Raw genomic sequence first — 16,596 nt, forward strand, 5'->3', positions numbered from 1 at the left:
AGACAGTTTAATATCTCTAGGTAACATCCAGGTCCAGCTCGTTACATGAGAATACAGTTCTTTCAAAATAAAGTTGCGACTTCACAGGAAACAAAGATGATGACGTACTTAGTTAGGTTTAATAAAACCTTAACAAGTCCAACACATAATAAACATAATCAAATAATAATACAAATGTACTGTAGCACCTAGAGAACTGTAACCAACCCTTACCGTGTCCTGCAGGCTGGTCCGGGAGGTGACGGGCGTGAACGTGAACATGCGCGTTGGGCATCCACAGCGGCCGGGTGCACTGGCGGCGTGCTGGGACTCAGGAAGTGGCAGTTTGACGTGTGGTCCAACGACGTCACGCTGGCCAACCAGATGGAGGCCGGGGGCCAGGCGGGGTTCGTCTCCGCCTTCACGACGCCGCGGTGCAGGTTTCCAACGTGGCGTCGGGTGAGCATTCATGCGTTTGTCATTTCAGGCGCATCCACATCACCAAGGCAACGCTGAACTACCTGAACGGGGACTACGATGTGGAGGACGGCGCCGGGGGGGAGAGGAACGCCTACCTGGAGAAGCACAACATAGAGACCTACCTCATCGTGGGCTGCAGTCAGAAGAGGGTACACTGAATTAAAACAAGTAGCTTTAAACGCTGCATTAAGGACAAACATGCTGGCCACTAGGGGGCAGAAATAACTCACCGACACATTATGACTTTATCGAGCTGTGAGCAAATATTAACACATAATGTCACTTTATGAATATGAGTCCAATATTCACTCTCCTTCTTAGATGCTTCAATATCTGACTCTTTGGCTGCTAGATTTTATTTTAAATTTAATAAAATGAATAAATGCAGGATTAGAAAAACTCTTTTGAATATCAAGAACAGCCAAACACTGGATGTTAGGATACTTAAAGTCTTTAAATAGCTGTTATTAGTTGATTTACAGCATAAACACAAGCTTTTTGCAATTCTCTTAAATGTGATGAAAAAAACTGTCTGAGGATCAAAATCAATAAAATCTGTAAAATCAAGTTTTTTTTTTTTTTAAACTGAAGACAACGAGCCTTAAAGGAATTCTTCGCCCATAAAATGATAATTTAAACATCAATCATCTCTTGTTTCTCTCAACCGTCTCCGGGGTCAACGAAGAAGTCTTCACAACATTTAACATTAACTATTTAACTGTTTAAAGTCTTCTGCATAATCACGTTCATGCTTCACAGACAAAAGCTCTTTTTTAGTAAAGATGAAATGAGACATCATAACTTCTGGAGCACAGCGCTCCTCCTGGAGGTTCTGGTCCCATGTGACCTCTCAGGGAGGCGTGTCCTCATCTCCTGCTGGTTTCTGACTGGTCGGCTTCGATCAGCTGACTGTGTCCCGCAGCAGCATCACAAGCCGCGGCTATAGATAGCCGTCATGTGAAGTGATATCTTGTTTTATGAATTGTTTTGCTCTTGCACTGAGACAGAAGGATGATATCAGATCTGTGAGAAATTAAACGGTTACATCTTCTAATATAACTTATTTTACTGAGCATCAAACTACATCCTTAATTAATGATGCATTATGATCACACATGATGCATTATGATCACACATGATGCATTATGATCTACACATGATGCATTATGATCTACACATGATGCATTATGATCTACACATGATGCATTATGATCTACACATGATGCATTATGATCTACACATGATGCATTATGATCTACACATGATGCATTATGATCTACACATGATGCATTATGATCTACACATGATGCATTATGATCTACACATGATGCATTATAATCACACATGATGCATTATAATCACACATGATGCATTATGATCTACACATGATGCATTATAATCACACATGATGCATTATAATCACACATTATGCATTATGATCTGCACATGATGCATTATAATCACACATTATGCATTATGATCTGCACATGATGCATTATAATCACACATGATGCATTATGATCACACATGATGCATTATGATCTGCACATGATGCATTATAATCACACATGATGCATTATGATCTGCACATGATGCATTATGATCTACACATGATGCATTATGATCTGCACATGATGCATTATGATCACACATGATGCATTATGATCACACATGATGCATTATGATCTGCACATGATGCATTATGATCTACACATGATGCATTATAATCACACATGATGCATTATGATCTGCACATGATGCATTATGATCTACACATGATGCATTATGATCTACACATGATGCATTATGATCTGCACATGATGCATTATGATCTACACATGATGCATTATGATCTACACATGATGCATTATGATCTGCACATGATGCATTATGATCTACACATGATGCATTATGATCACACATGATGCATTATGATCACACATGATGCATTATGATCTTAAAATATCCAAAATGGAACAAAAGGAGCACAAATAAAATGTACCTTTTTATTTGATATGTGTCTAAGCGTACAGGTGGCATCTTTGGCATTAAACCATAAATGAATACACGGGAAGTCTTTTGTGAGTAAACATATCTTGTATTATATTTTTTAAAGCAACTCATGTGGATCCTGGTGAAACGTTGAGATTACTCCACCTCAGTGGAGCAAAACTTTTTAATTGCTTTATTTTGAAAGGGTTCCCCTCCAGAAGAATCCAACCCTCACGCGAGATATTGAAGGGACTTTATTTTGAAAGGGTTCCCCTCCAGAAGAAGCCAACCCTCACGGGAGATATTGAAGGGACTTTATTTTGAAGGGCCTTTAAAACATAGAATAGTCTGTATCTTCTAACCAAGTCAGTTATGAATCTCAGCTCTGTGATAGAAAACATGATTAAAATGGAGAAAGAGAAGTATTCACTGAAGTAAAAGTATATAAAACACCAATACTTTGCAGAAAGAAGTACTCAAGTAAAAGTACAGAAATATTAATTCAATATCACTGTGAAATACATATTGAGTAGTATAAAGTGCCATATTTCTTCCTGAATATAAGTCCCTGCGAGGTGTCCTTCAGTGCAGTACCACCTCCCACCACTGGGGGCAGTGCGTCTGTAAAGAAGGTGCTTCTCTCTTCCTGCAGAAAGAGGAGAAGGCCTTGATCGCCAAGATGAACCGGCAGAGGACCAACTCGGTGACGCACAACAGCGGCCACTGGACGGACCGGCCCTTCTACAACCACCTGGGGGGCAACCAGGTGTCCAAGGAGATGAAGAGGATGGTGAGGGGGGGGGGGGGCTTTATTACCCACAATCCTTTTGATCTGCGTCCCTGATGATCATCTCAGGAGCTCTCATGACCCCCATCCCTTAGTCCTCTGAAGTCCTGCTCCTCTCTAGAAACCGAACCATCAGGACTAGAAGTAGAGATAACTAGAACACGTCTTAATCCTGAATAATGTATGATTATTATTATTATTATAATTATTGTTGTAGTTATGTTCTACCTCTCAAGGTTTACAGAAACATCCCACCGTTCAGCTGCTCTTCCTCCTCCGGCCTCATCACTCTCTCTTGAGGGAAAAGTCCCAGAGCAGAATGTTTAATCAAATCAAGGAAGTTTATTCAATAAATACCATGATAATCAATCAGAAACAAATTGATGATAATAAAACAACAAATGCATTTTGTGAATGAAAAAGAGAAACTGATTCTCTTCATCTCCGCTCGACACTGCGACCTCTCTTTCAATCTATTGAATTCAGTTTAATTCAATTCAATTTAGTTTATTTTGTATAGCCCAATATCACAAACTACAAATTTGCCTCAGAGGGCTTTACAATCTGTACACATACGACATCCCTGACCTTTGACCTCACATCGGATCAGGAAAAACTTCCAAAACATAACCTTTCACAGAGAAAAAAGGGAAGAATGAACAGAGTTACAGAGTTACATAAACACTTTACATGAATATGACAATGTATGAATGGAACTCCAATCCATGAAACAGAAGGAGGTAGAGAGGAGGGGGGGCGGGGCATCAGCAGGGCCAATGGGAGGCCGGCTCACCAGCATCAGACACCTCCAGGTCCAATGGACCCTATGAGACGTGAAGTCACAACGACTCCGGGGAGGAAGCAGAGTTAATAAGGTGCAATGGAGAGATGTAAATTCATCCATAAGGAGAGAGAGAAGAGGAGATAGGTGCTCAGTGTATCCTAAAACATCCCCCAGCAGCCTATAATCCTATAGCAGCATATCAAGGGGCTGGACCAGGGCAAACCTGATTCAGCCCTAACTATAAGCACTATTAAAGAGGAAAGTCTTAAGTCTATTCTTGAATGAGGTGACTGTGTCTGCCTCCAGGACTGAAAGTGGAAGCTGGTTCCATAAAAGAGGAGCTTGATAACTGAAGGCTCTGGCTCCCATCCTACTTTTTAGGACTCTAGGAACCACAAGTAGCCCCGCATTTAGTGAGCGCAGCTCTCTAGTGGGGCAATATGGTACTACAAGCTCCTTAAGATATGATGGTGCATCACCAATCAAGGCTTTGTAGGTGAGGAGAAGAATTTTAAATGTGATTCTTGATTTTACAGGGAGCCAGTGCAGAGCAGCTAATACAGGAGTCATGTGATCTCTTTTCTTAGTTTTTGTGAGTACACGAGCTGCAGCATTCTGGATCAACTGGAGGGACTTAAGAGACTTATTAGAGCAGCCTGATAATAAGGAGTTGTAGTAATCTAGTCTGGAAGTAACAAACACGTGAACCAGCTTTTCTGAATCTTTTTGAGACAAGATGTGCCTGATTTTTGAAATGTTACGTAGATGAAAAAATGCAATCCTTGAGATTTGCTTAACGTGGAGTTAAAGGACAAGTCTCGGTCAAAGATAACTAGAGATTCTTTACAGTGGTGTTGGATGCCAGGGAAATGCCATCTACAGAAACCACATCACCAGATAATTGATCTCTGAGGTGTTCAGGGCCAGTAAAATAACTTCAGTTTTGTCTGAGTTTAACATCAGGAAGTTACAGGTCAGCCATGTTTTTATGTCTTTAAGACATTCTTGAAGTTTAGCGAGCTGGTTGGTCTCCTCTGGTTTGATCCATAGATATAATTGAGTATCGTCTGCATAGCAATGAAAGTTTATGCAGTGTTTCCTGATAATGTTGCCCAAAGGAAGCATATATAAGGTAAATAAAATTGGTCCAAGCACAGAACCTTGTGGAACTCCGTGATTAACGTTGGTGGTCATTGAGGCTTCATCGTCTACAAATACAAACTGAGATCGATCTGATAAATAGGATTTAAACCAACTTAGTGCGGTACCTGAAATGCCAATCGACTGATCCAATCTCTGTAATAGGATGTCATGATCAATGGTGTCGAACGCAGCACTAAGGTCTAACAAGACCAGTACAGAGATGAGTCCTTTATCAGCACTAAGGTCTAACAAGACCAGTACAGAGAGTCCTTTATCAGCACTAAGGTCTAATAAGACCAGTACAGAGATGAGTCCTTTATCAGCACTAAGGTCTAACAAGACCAGTACGGAGATGAGTCCTTTATCAGCACTAATGTCTAACAAGACCAGTACAGAGAGTCCTTTATCAGCACTAAGGTCTAATAAGACCAGTACAGAGATGAGTCCTTTATCAGCACTAAGGTCTAATAATACCAGTACAGAGATGAGTCCTTTATCAGCACTAAGGTCTAATAAGACCAGTACGGAGATGACTCCTTTATCAGCACTAAGGTCTAACAAGACCAGTACAGAGATGAGTCCTTTATCAGCACTAAGGTCTAATAATACCAGTACGGAGATGAGTCCTTTATCAGCACTAAGGTCTAACAAGACCAGTACGGAGATGAGTCCTTTATCAGCACTAAGGTCTAACAAGACCAGTACAGAGATGAGTCCTTTATCAGCACTAAGGTCTAACAAGACCAGTACAGAGATGAGTCCTTTATCAGCACTAAGGTCTAACAAGACCAGTACAGAGATGAGTCCTTTATCAGCACTATGGTCTAACAAGACCAGTACGGAGATGAGTCCTTTATCAGCACTAAGGTTTAACAAGACCAGTACAGAGATGAGTCCTTTATCAGCACTAAGGTCTAATAATACCAGTACGGAGATGAGTCCTTTATCAGCACTAAGGTCTAACAAGACCAGTACGGAGATGAGTCCTTTATCACCACTAAGGTCTAACAAGACCAGTACAGAGATGAGTCCTTTATCAGCACTAAGGTCTAACAAGACCAGTACGGAGATGAGTCCTTTATCAGCACTAAGGTCTAACAAGACCAGTACGGAGATGAGTCCTTTATCAGCACTAAGGTCTAACAAGACCAGTACGGAGATGAGTTCTTTATCAGCACTAAGGTCTAACAAGACCAGTACGGAGATGAGTCCTTTATCAGCACTAAGGTCTAACAAGACCAGTACGGAGATGAGTCCTTTATCAGCACTAAGGTCTAACAAGACCAGTACAGAGATGAGTCCTTTATCAGCACTAAGGTCTAACAAGACCAGTACAGAGATGAGTCCTTTATCAGCACTAAGGTCTAACAAGACCAGTACAGAGATGAGTCCTTTATCAGCACTAAGGTCTAACAAGACCAGTACAGAGATGAGTCCTTTATCAGCACTAAGGTCTAACAAGACCAGTACAGAGATGAGTCCTACTTTCTCAAGGATCTTAGAGAGGAAGGGAAGGTTAGAGATCGGTCTGTAGTTAGCCAACACCTCTGGATTAAGAGTGGTCTTTTTCAGGAGAGGTTTAATTACAGCTACTTTGAAGGAATGTGGTACATGGCCTGTTAGCAAAGACACATTAACAATATCCAACAGAGAGGTGCCAATTAAAGGCAACACGTCTTTAAGCAGCCTCGTTGGGATGGGGTCTAAGAGACAGGTAGACGGTTTAGAAGTAGAAACCGTTGAGGACAATTGGTCTAGGTTAATGGGAGAAAAGCTATCCAAATATACACCAGGGCATACAGCCGTTTCCAAGGCCACTCCTCTTGATGACAGATCGGCAGTAGTTGAGGGCAAGAGATCATCAATCTTGCCTCTAATAGTTCAAATCTTTTCATTGAAGAAGTTCATGAAGTCATTACTACTGAGGTCTATAGGAATTCACGGCTCCACAGAGCTGTGACTCTCTGTCAGCCTGGCTACAGTGCTAAAGAGAGCCCTGGGGTTGTTCTTATTTTTCTCTATTGCTGATGAGTAATAGGCTGCTCTGGCATTACGGAGAGCCTTTTTATATGTTTTAAGACTATCTCTCCAAACTAAGCGTGATTCTTCCAGATTGGTGGAACGCCGTATGCTTTCAAGCTTTCGTGAAGTTTGCTTTAGGTCGCGGGTCTGAGGGTTATACCAGGGAGCAAACCTCCTTTGCCTCACTGTCTTTTTCTTCAGTGGGGCTATCAAGTCTAGTGTCATTCTCAGTGAGCCTGTAGCACTATCGACAATATGATCAATCTGGGACGGACTAAAGTTAGCACAGGAGTCCTCCGTCACATTGAGACGTGGTATTGAATCAAATGCAGAAGGAATCTCTTCTTTAAATGTAGCTACAGCACTGTCAGTTAGACATCTGGTGTAGAAACTTTTGACTAACGGTGTACACTCCGGGAGTATAAACTCAAAAGGTATGAGGTAATGGTCTGACAGAAGAGGGTTCTGTGGGAAGACCTCCAAATGCTCAATGTCAATGCCATATATAAGAACAAGGTGGAGGGTGTGGCCAAAGCAGTGAGTGGGTTTCTGTACTCTCTGACAGAAGCCAATCGAGTCCAACAATGAGATAAATGCAGTACTAAGGCAATCATTGTCAATATCCACATGAATATTAAAATCTCCTACAATAATAACCTTATCAGTTTTAAGGACTAAACTTGATAAACACTGTGAAAATTCAGATATAAATTCTGAATATGGACCTGGTGGCCGGTACAGTATAACAAATAGAATTGGCTGTAATGTTTTCCAGGTTGGATGTGAAAGACTAAGAACAAGGCTTTCAAATGAGTTGTAGTTTAGTTTAGGTTTAGGATTCATTAATAGGCTTGAGTCAAAGATGGCTGCTACTCCACCTCCTCGGCCGGTGCCTCGAGGAATGTGAGTATTAATATGACTTGGAGGAGTTGATTCATTTAGGCTGACATATTCTTCATGACTCAGCCAGGTTTCAGTAAGACACAATAAATCAATGTGATTGTCTGATATTAAATCATTTACTAATACAACTTTAGATGACAGAGATCTAATATTTAGGAGTCCACATTTCATTATCCTGTTTTGTTGCACTGTTGCAGTAGTGATGTTAACCTGTATGAGGTTATTTTGTATGACTCCTCTTCTGGTTACTTTTGATTTAATTAATTTAAGTGGCCGTGGGACAGACACAGTCTCTATAGAGTTAAGGTTAAGGGTGGGTAACTGCTCGGATGGAAGTGCAGAGAAGGGTGGAAGACTACAACTCTGCTTCTGCTTCCTGATCTGAACTCTGGGTCATGGATTAAGTCCGTTAATCAACTTGGCCATGTTCACAGAAATGAGACGCGCTCCATCCCAAGTGGGATGAATGCCGTCTGGACTCATCAGATCAGGCTTTCCCCAGAAAGTCTTCCAGTTATCTATGTAGCCCACATTGTTTGCTGGGCACCACCTGGACAACCAGCGGTTGAATGACGACATGCGGCTATACATGTCATCATTGATCAGATTGGGAAGAGGGCCAGAGAAAACTACGGTGTCCGACATTGTCTTGGCATAAGTACACACCGATTCCACATTCATTTTAGTGACCTCCGACCCCCGCAGTCGGGAGTCATTACCGCCGGCGTGTATTATAATCTTACTGTAACTACACTCATCTTTAGCCAGCAGTTTTAAACAAGATTCAATGTCGCCCGCTCTGGCCCCCGGGATGCATATGACTTTGGTCCCTGGCTTCCCTATCTTCACGTCTCTGACTATGGAGCTACCAATAACCAGAGTGGGTTTCTCAGCGGGTGTGTCGCTGAGTGGGGAAAACTGGTTTGAAACGTGAAGAGGTTGGTGGTGCTCAGTGGACTTCTGTTTAGACTTAAAACCCCTTCGAACAGTTACCCTCCCATAGCTGGCCCCCACTGGCTATGGGAGGGGGTGGGCTAACTAACGTAGCTAACGTCTGAGCTTCGATGGTGCGTAGCCGTGCATCTAACCCACTTAGAACTGCCTCCAACCAGCAAATGAACTACACTTGTTGCATGTACCGTTATCATTAAGAGAGGCAGACGAATAGCTATACATGAGACACTCTGAGCATGAGGGAGGGGGAGAAGAAGACATCGAGAGCTGCTAAGCTGGCAACCGGAAGTGATGCAATACGCTTACCGGAAGAGAGAGAGCGATGCGTTCAGGAACCTCAGGTAGCCTCTGAGAATGTACAAAGTCATGCAGAGGTGGAAGATCCGTACTGGGTTGTGGTTGAATAACGCAATCTCTCTTTCAATCTCTATCTCTCTTTCAACCTCTCTATCTCTTTCAACCTCTCTTTCAATCTCTCTTTCAATCTCTCTTTCAATCTCTATCTTTCTTTCAACCTCTCTTTCAATCTCTCTTTCAACCTCTCTTTCAATCTCTCTATCTCTCTCTCTTTCAATCTCTCTTTCAACCTCTCTATCTCTCTCTCTTTCAATCTCTCTTTCAATCTCTCTTTCAATCTCTCTCTCTTTCAATCTCTCTTTCAACCTCTCTTTCAATCTCTCTTTCAACCTCTCTTTCAATCTCTCTATCTATCTCTATCTCTCTTTCAACCTCTCTATCTCTTTCAACCTCTCTTTCAATCTCTCTTTCAATCTCTATCTCTCTTTCAACCTCTCTTTCAATCTCTCTTTCAACCTCTCTTTCTATCTCTCTTTCAATCTCTCTTACAATCTCCATCTTTCTTTCAACCTCTCTTTCAATCTCTCTTTCAATCTCTATCTCTCTTTCAATCTCTCTATCTCTCTTTCAACCTCTCTTTCAATCTCTCTTTCAATCTCTCTATCTCTCTTTCAATCTCTCTGATGGAGGACTTATTGTTGTTATCAGAGAGGAGAAGAATACTGTTGGGTTAATTTTTTTAATGAAATTATTATTCTTAATTCATTTTTTACATTTTCTATTTTATTATATAAAATAATTCTGTTTTTTTTATTCGCAGACATTTTATGTGGGACTAATAATAATAATAATGATATGTTTTATATTTTTTCCTCATTGTATTTCATGGCACCTAAAATAAAAAAAGAAATACTTTTTCTCAAATTAAAAAGCACTCAGTTTTAATGTTTTTCTGTCTCTTTGTGCCTCTCAGGGATTTGAAGACCCCAAAGACAAGTGAGTGATAGCTTCCTGTCTGACTGCTTCCTGTCTGACAGCTTCCTGTCTGACTGCTTCCTGTCTGACTGTGTCCTGTCTGAGTCTGACTGCTTCCTGTCTGACTGCTTCCTGTCTGACTGTGTCCTGTATGAATCTGACTGCTTCCTGTCTGACTGTGTCCTGTCTGACTGTGTCCTGTATGAATCTGACTGCTTCCTGTCTGACTGTGTCCTGTCTGACTGTGTCCTGTCTGACTGCGTCCTGTCTGACTGCTTCCTGTCTGACTGTGTCCTGTCTGAGTCTGACTGCTTCCTGTCTGACTGCTTCCTGTCTGACTGTGTCCTGTCTGAGTCTGACTGCTTCCTGTCTAACTGCTTCCTGTCTGACTGTGTCCTGTCTGAGTCTGACTGCTTCCTGTCTGACTGGTTCCTGTCTGACTGTGTCCTGTCTGACTGTGTCCTGTCTGACTGCTTCCTGTCTGACTGTGTCCTGTCTGAGTCTGACTGCTTCCTGTCTGACTGTGTCCTGTCTGGGTCTGACTGCTTCCTGTCTGACTGCTTCCTGTCTGACTGGTTCCTGTCTGACTGTGTCCTGTATGAATCTGACTGCTTCCTGTCTGACTGTGTCCTGTCTGACTGTGTCCTGTCTGACTGCGTCCTGTCTGACTGCTTCCTGTCTGACTGTGTCCTGTCTGAGTCTGACTGCTTCCTGTCTGACTGCTTCCTGTCTGACTGTGTCCTGTCTGAGTCTGACTGCTTCCTGTCTAACTGCTTCCTGTCTGACTGTGTCCTGTCTGAGTCTGACTGCTTCCTGTCTGACTGGTTCCTGTCTGACTGTGTCCTGTCTGACTGTGTCCTGTCTGACTGCTTCCTGTCTGACTGTGTCCTGTCTGAGTCTGACTGCTTCCTGTCTGACTGTGTCCTGTCTGAGTCTGACTGCTTCCTGTCTGACTGCTTCCTGTCTGACTGTGTCCTGTCTGACTGTGTCCTGTCTGACTGCTTCCTGTCTGACTGTGTCCTGTCTGAGTCTGACTGCTTCCTGTCTGACTGTGTCCTGTCTGAGTCTGACTGCTTCCTGTCTGACTGGTTCCTGTCTGACTGCTTCCTGTCAGACTGCATCCTGTCTGACTGCTTCCTGTCTGACTGTGTCCTGTATGAGTCTGACTGTGTCCTGTCTGACTGCTTCCTGTCTGACTGCTTCCTGTCTGACTGTGTCCTGTCTGACTGCTTCCTGTCTGACTGTGTCCTGTCTGAGTCTGACTGCTTCCTGTCTGACTGCATCCTGTCTGACTGTGTCCTGTCTGACTGCTTCCTGTCTGACTGTGTCCTGTCTGACTGTGTCCTGTCTGAGTCTGACTGCTTCCTGTCTGACTGCATCCTGTCTGACTGTGTCCTGTCTGACTGCTTCCTGTCTGACTGTGTCCTGTCTGAGTCTGACTGCTTCCTGTCTGACTGGTTCCTGTCTGACTGTGTCCTGTCTGACTGTGTCCTGTCTGACTGCTTCCTGTCTGACTGTGTCCTGTCTGAGTCTGACTGCTTCCTGTCTGACTGTGTCCTGTCTGAGTATGACTGCTTCCTGTCTGACTGGTTCCTGTCTGACTGCTTCCTGTCTGACTGTGTCCTGTATGAATCTAACTGCTTCCTGTCTGACTGCATCCTGTCTGACTGTGTCCTGTCTGACTGCTTCCTGTCTGACTGTGTCCTGTCTGACTGTGTCCTGTCTGACTGCTTCCTGTCTGACTGTGTCCTGTCTGAGTCTGACTGCTTCCTGTCTGACTGCTTCCTGTCTGACTGTGTCCTGTCTGACTGTGTCCTGTCTGACTGCTTCCTGTCTGACTGTGTCCTGTCTGAGTCTGACTGCTTCCTGTCTGACTGGTTCCTGTCTGACTGCTTCCTGTCAGACTGCATCCTGTCTGACTGCTTCCTGTCTGACTGTGTCCTGTATGAGTCTGACTGCTTCCTGTCTGACTGCATCCTGTCTGACTGTGTCCTGTCTGACTGTGTCCTGTTTGAGTCTGACTGCTTCCTGTTTGACTGCTTCCTGTCAGACTGCATCCTGTCTGACTGCTTCCTGTCTGACTGTGTCCTGTCTGACTGCTTCCTGTCTGACTGTGTCCTGTCTGAGTCTGACTGCTTCCTGTCTGACTGCATCCTGTCTGACTGTGTCCTGTCTGAGTCTGACTGCTTCCTGTCTGACTGCTTCCTGTCTGACTGTGTCCTGTCTGACTGCTTCCTGTCTGACTGTGTCCTGTCTGAGTCTGACTGCTTCCTGTCTGACTGCATCCTGTCTGACTGTGTCCTGTCTGAGTCTGACTGCTTCCTGTCTAACTGCTTCCTGTCTGACTGTGTCCTGTCTGAGTCTGACTGCTTCCTGTCTGACTGGTTCCTGTCTGACTGTGTCCTGTCTGACTGTGTCCTGTCTGACTGCTTCCTGTCTGACTGTGTCCTGTCTTAGTCTGACTGCTTCCTGTCTGACTGTGTCCTGTCTGAGTCTGACTGCTTCCTGTCTGACTGGTTCCTGTCTGACTGCTTCCTGTCTGACTGTGTCCTGTATGAATCTGACTGCTTCCTGTCTGACTGCATCCTGTCTGACTGTGTCCTGTATGAATCTGACTGCTTCCTGTCTGACTGCATCCTGTCTGACTGTGTCCTGTCTGACTGTGTCCTGTTTGAGTCTGACTGCTTCCTGTTTGACTGCTTCCTGTCAGACTGCATCCTGTCTGACTGTGTCCTGTCTGACTGCTTCCTGTCTGACTGTGTCCTGTCTGAGTCTGACTGCTTTCTGTCTGACTGGTTCCTGTCTGACTGTGTCCTGTCTGACTGTGTCCTGTCTGACTGCTTCCTGTCTGACTGTGTCCTGTCTGAGTCTGACTGCTTCCTGTCTGACTGTGTCCTGTCTGAGTCTGACTGCTTCCTGTCTGACTGTGTCCTGTCTGACTGCTTCCTGTCTGACTGTGTCCTGTCTGAGTCTGACTGCTTTCTGTCTGACTGGTTCCTGTCTGACTGTGTCCTGTCTGACTGTGTCCTGTCTGACTGCTTCCTGTCTGACTGTGTCCTGTCTGAGTCTGACTGCTTCCTGTCTGACTGTGTCCTGTCTGAGTCTGACTGCTTCCTGTCTGACTGGTTCCTGTCTGACTGTGTCCTGTCTGACTGCTTCCTGTCTGACTGTGTCCTGTCTGAGTCTGACTGCTTCCTGTCTGACTGGTTCCTGTCTGACTGCTTCCTGTCAGACTGCTTCCTGTCTGACTGCTTCCTGTCTGACTGTGTCCTGTTTGAGTCTGACTGCTTCCTGTTTGACTGCTTCCTGTCTGACTGCTTCCTGTCTGACTGCTTCCTGTCTGACTGTGTCCTGACTGTGTCCTGTTTGAGTCTGACTGCTTCCTGTTTGACTGCTTCCTGTCAGACTGCATCCTGTCTGACTGCTTCCTGTCTGACTGCTTCCTGTCTGACTGTGTCCTGTCTGAGTCTGACTGCTTCCTGTCTGACTGCATCCTGTCTGACTGTGTCCTGTCTGAGTCTGACTGCTTCCTGTCTGACTGCTTCCTGTCTGACTGTGTCCTGTCTGACTGCTTCCTGTCTGACTGTGTCCTGTCTGAGTCTGACTGCTTCCTGTCTGACTGCATCCTGTCTGACTGTGTCCTGTCTGACTGCTTCCTGTCTGAGTCTGACTGCTTCCTGTTTGACTGCTTCCTGTCAGACTGCTTCCTGTCTGACTGCTTCCTGTTTGACTGCTTCCTATTTGACTGCTTCCTGTCTGACTGCATCCTGTCTGACTGTGTCCTGTCTGACTGCTTCCTGTCTGAGTCTGACTGTGTCCTGTCTGACTGCTTCCTGTCTGAGTCTGACTGCTTCCTGTTTGACTGCTTCCTGTCAGACTGCTTCCTGTCTGACTGCTTCCTGTTTGACTGCTTCCTGTCTGACTGCATCCTGTCTGACTGTGTCCTGTCTGACTGCTTCCTGTCTGACTGCTTCTTGTCTGACTGCATCCTGTCTGACTGCTTCCTGTCAGACTGCTTCCTGTCTGACTGTTTCCTGTTTGACTGCTTCCTGTCAGACTGCATCCTGTCTGACTGCTTCCTGTCTGACTGCTTCCTGTCTGACTGCTTGCTGTCTGACTGCATCCTGTCTGACTGCTTCCTGTCTGACTGCGTCCTGTCTGACTGCGTCCTGTCTGACTGTGTCCTGTCTGAGTCTGACTGCTTCCTGTCTGACTGCTTCCTGTCTGACTGCTTCCTGTCTGACTGTGTCCTGTCTGAGTCTGACTGCTTCCTGTCTGACTGCTTCCTGTCTGACTGTGTCCTGTCTGAGTCTGACTGCTTCCTGTCTGACTGTGTCCTGTCTGAGTATGACTGCTTCCTGTCTGACTGGTTCCTGTCTGACTGCATCCTGTCTGACTGTGTCCTGTCTGACTGCTTCCTGTCTGACTGTGTCCTGTCTGAGTCTGACTGCTTCCTGTCTGACTGGTTCCTGTCTGACTGTGTCCTGTCTGACTGTGTCCTGTCTGACTGCTTCCTGTCTGACTGTGTCCTGTCTGAGTCTGACTGCTTCCTGTCTGACTGTGTCCTGTCTGAGTATGACTGCTTCCTGTCTGACTGGTTCCTGTCTGACTGCTTCCTGTCTGACTGTGTCCTGTATGAATCTAACTGCTTCCTGTCTGACTGCATCCTGTCTGACTGTGTCCTGTCTGACTGCTTCCTGTCTGACTGTGTCCTGTCTGACTGTGTCCTGTCTGACTGCTTCCTGTCTGACTGTGTCCTGTCTGAGTCTGACTGCTTCCTGTCTGACTGCTTCCTGTCTGACTGTGTCCTGTCTGACTGTGTCCTGTCTGACTGCTTCCTGTCTGACTGTGTCCTGTCTGAGTCTGACTGCTTCCTGTCTGACTGGTTCCTGTCTGACTGCTTCCTGTCAGACTGCATCCTGTCTGACTGCTTCCTGTCTGACTGTGTCCTGTATGAGTCTGACTGCTTCCTGTCTGACTGCATCCTGTCTGACTGTGTCCTGTCTGACTGTGTCCTGTTTGAGTCTGACTGCTTCCTGTTTGACTGCTTCCTGTCAGACTGCATCCTGTCTGACTGCTTCCTGTCTGACTGTGTCCTGTCTGACTGCTTCCTGTCTGACTGTGTCCTGTCTGAGTCTGACTGCTTCCTGTCTGACTGCATCCTGTCTGACTGTGTCCTGTCTGAGTCTGACTGCTTCCTGTCTGACTGCTTCCTGTCTGACTGTGTCCTGTCTGACTGCTTCCTGTCTGACTGTGTCCTGTCTGAGTCTGACTGCTTCCTGTCTGACTGCATCCTGTCTGACTGTGTCCTGTCTGAGTCTGACTGCTTCCTGTCTAACTGCTTCCTGTCTGACTGTGTCCTGTCTGAGTCTGACTGCTTCCTGTCTGACTGGTTCCTGTCTGACTGTGTCCTGTCTGACTGTGTCCTGTCTGACTGCTTCCTGTCTGACTGTGTCCTGTCTTAGTCTGACTGCTTCCTGTCTGACTGTGTCCTGTCTGAGTCTGACTGCTTCCTGTCTGACTGGTTCCTGTCTGACTGCTTCCTGTCTGACTGTGTCCTGTCTGACTGTGTCCTGTATGAATCTGACTGCTTCCTGTCTGACTGCATCCTGTCTGACTGTGTCCTGTATGAATCTGACTGCTTCCTGTCTGACTGCATCCTGTCTGACTGTGTCCTGTCTGACTGTGTCCTGTTTGAGTCTGACTGCTTCCTGTTTGACTGCTTCCTGTCAGACTGCATCCTGTCTGACTGTGTCCTGTCTGACTGCTTCCTGTCTGACTGTGTCCTGTCTGAGTCTGACTGCTTTCTGTCTGACTGCTTCCTGTCTGACTGTGTCCTGTCTGACTGTGTCCTGTCTGACTGCTTCCTGTCTGACTGTGTCCTGTCTGAGTCTGACTGCTTCCTGTCTGACTGTGTCCTGTCTGAGTCTGACTGCTTCCTGTCTGACTGTTTCCTGTCTGACTGCTTCCTGTCTGACTGTGTCCTGTCTGAGTCTGACTGCTTTCTGTCTGACTGGTTCCTGTCTGACTGTGTCCTGTCTGACTGTGTCCTGTCTGACTGCTTCCTGTCTGACTGTGTCCTGTCTGAGTCTGACTGCTTCCTGTCTGACTGTGTCCTGTCTGAGTCTGACTGCTTCCTGTCTGACTGGTTCCTGTCTGACTGTGTCCTGTCTGACTGCTTCCTGTCTGACTGTGTCCTGTCTGAGTCTGACTGCTTCCTGTCTGACTGGTTCCTGTCTGACTGCTTCCTGTCAGACTGCTTCCTGTCTGACTGCTTCCT

At 45.3% G+C, this 16,596-nt stretch overlaps 1 protein-coding gene across 1 annotated transcript in view; it reads left to right on the forward strand.

Moving 5' to 3' along the window:
- Positions 1–16,596, forward strand: part of adcy5 (adenylate cyclase 5) — an 80,121-nt gene that overhangs the window by 47,372 nt on the left and 16,153 nt on the right. Inside the window, 6 exon segments of the mRNA XM_034561458.1 lie at positions 226–268; positions 270–296; positions 298–386; positions 467–608; positions 3,104–3,241; positions 10,315–10,337. Coding sequence (XP_034417349.1) covers positions 226–268; positions 270–296; positions 298–386; positions 467–608; positions 3,104–3,241; positions 10,315–10,337 — 462 coding nt within the window.

The sequence above is a fragment of the Cyclopterus lumpus genome, chromosome 21, assembly GCF_009769545.1.
Source record: "Cyclopterus lumpus isolate fCycLum1 chromosome 21, fCycLum1.pri, whole genome shotgun sequence".
Taxonomy (NCBI): domain Eukaryota; kingdom Metazoa; phylum Chordata; class Actinopteri; order Perciformes; family Cyclopteridae; genus Cyclopterus; species Cyclopterus lumpus.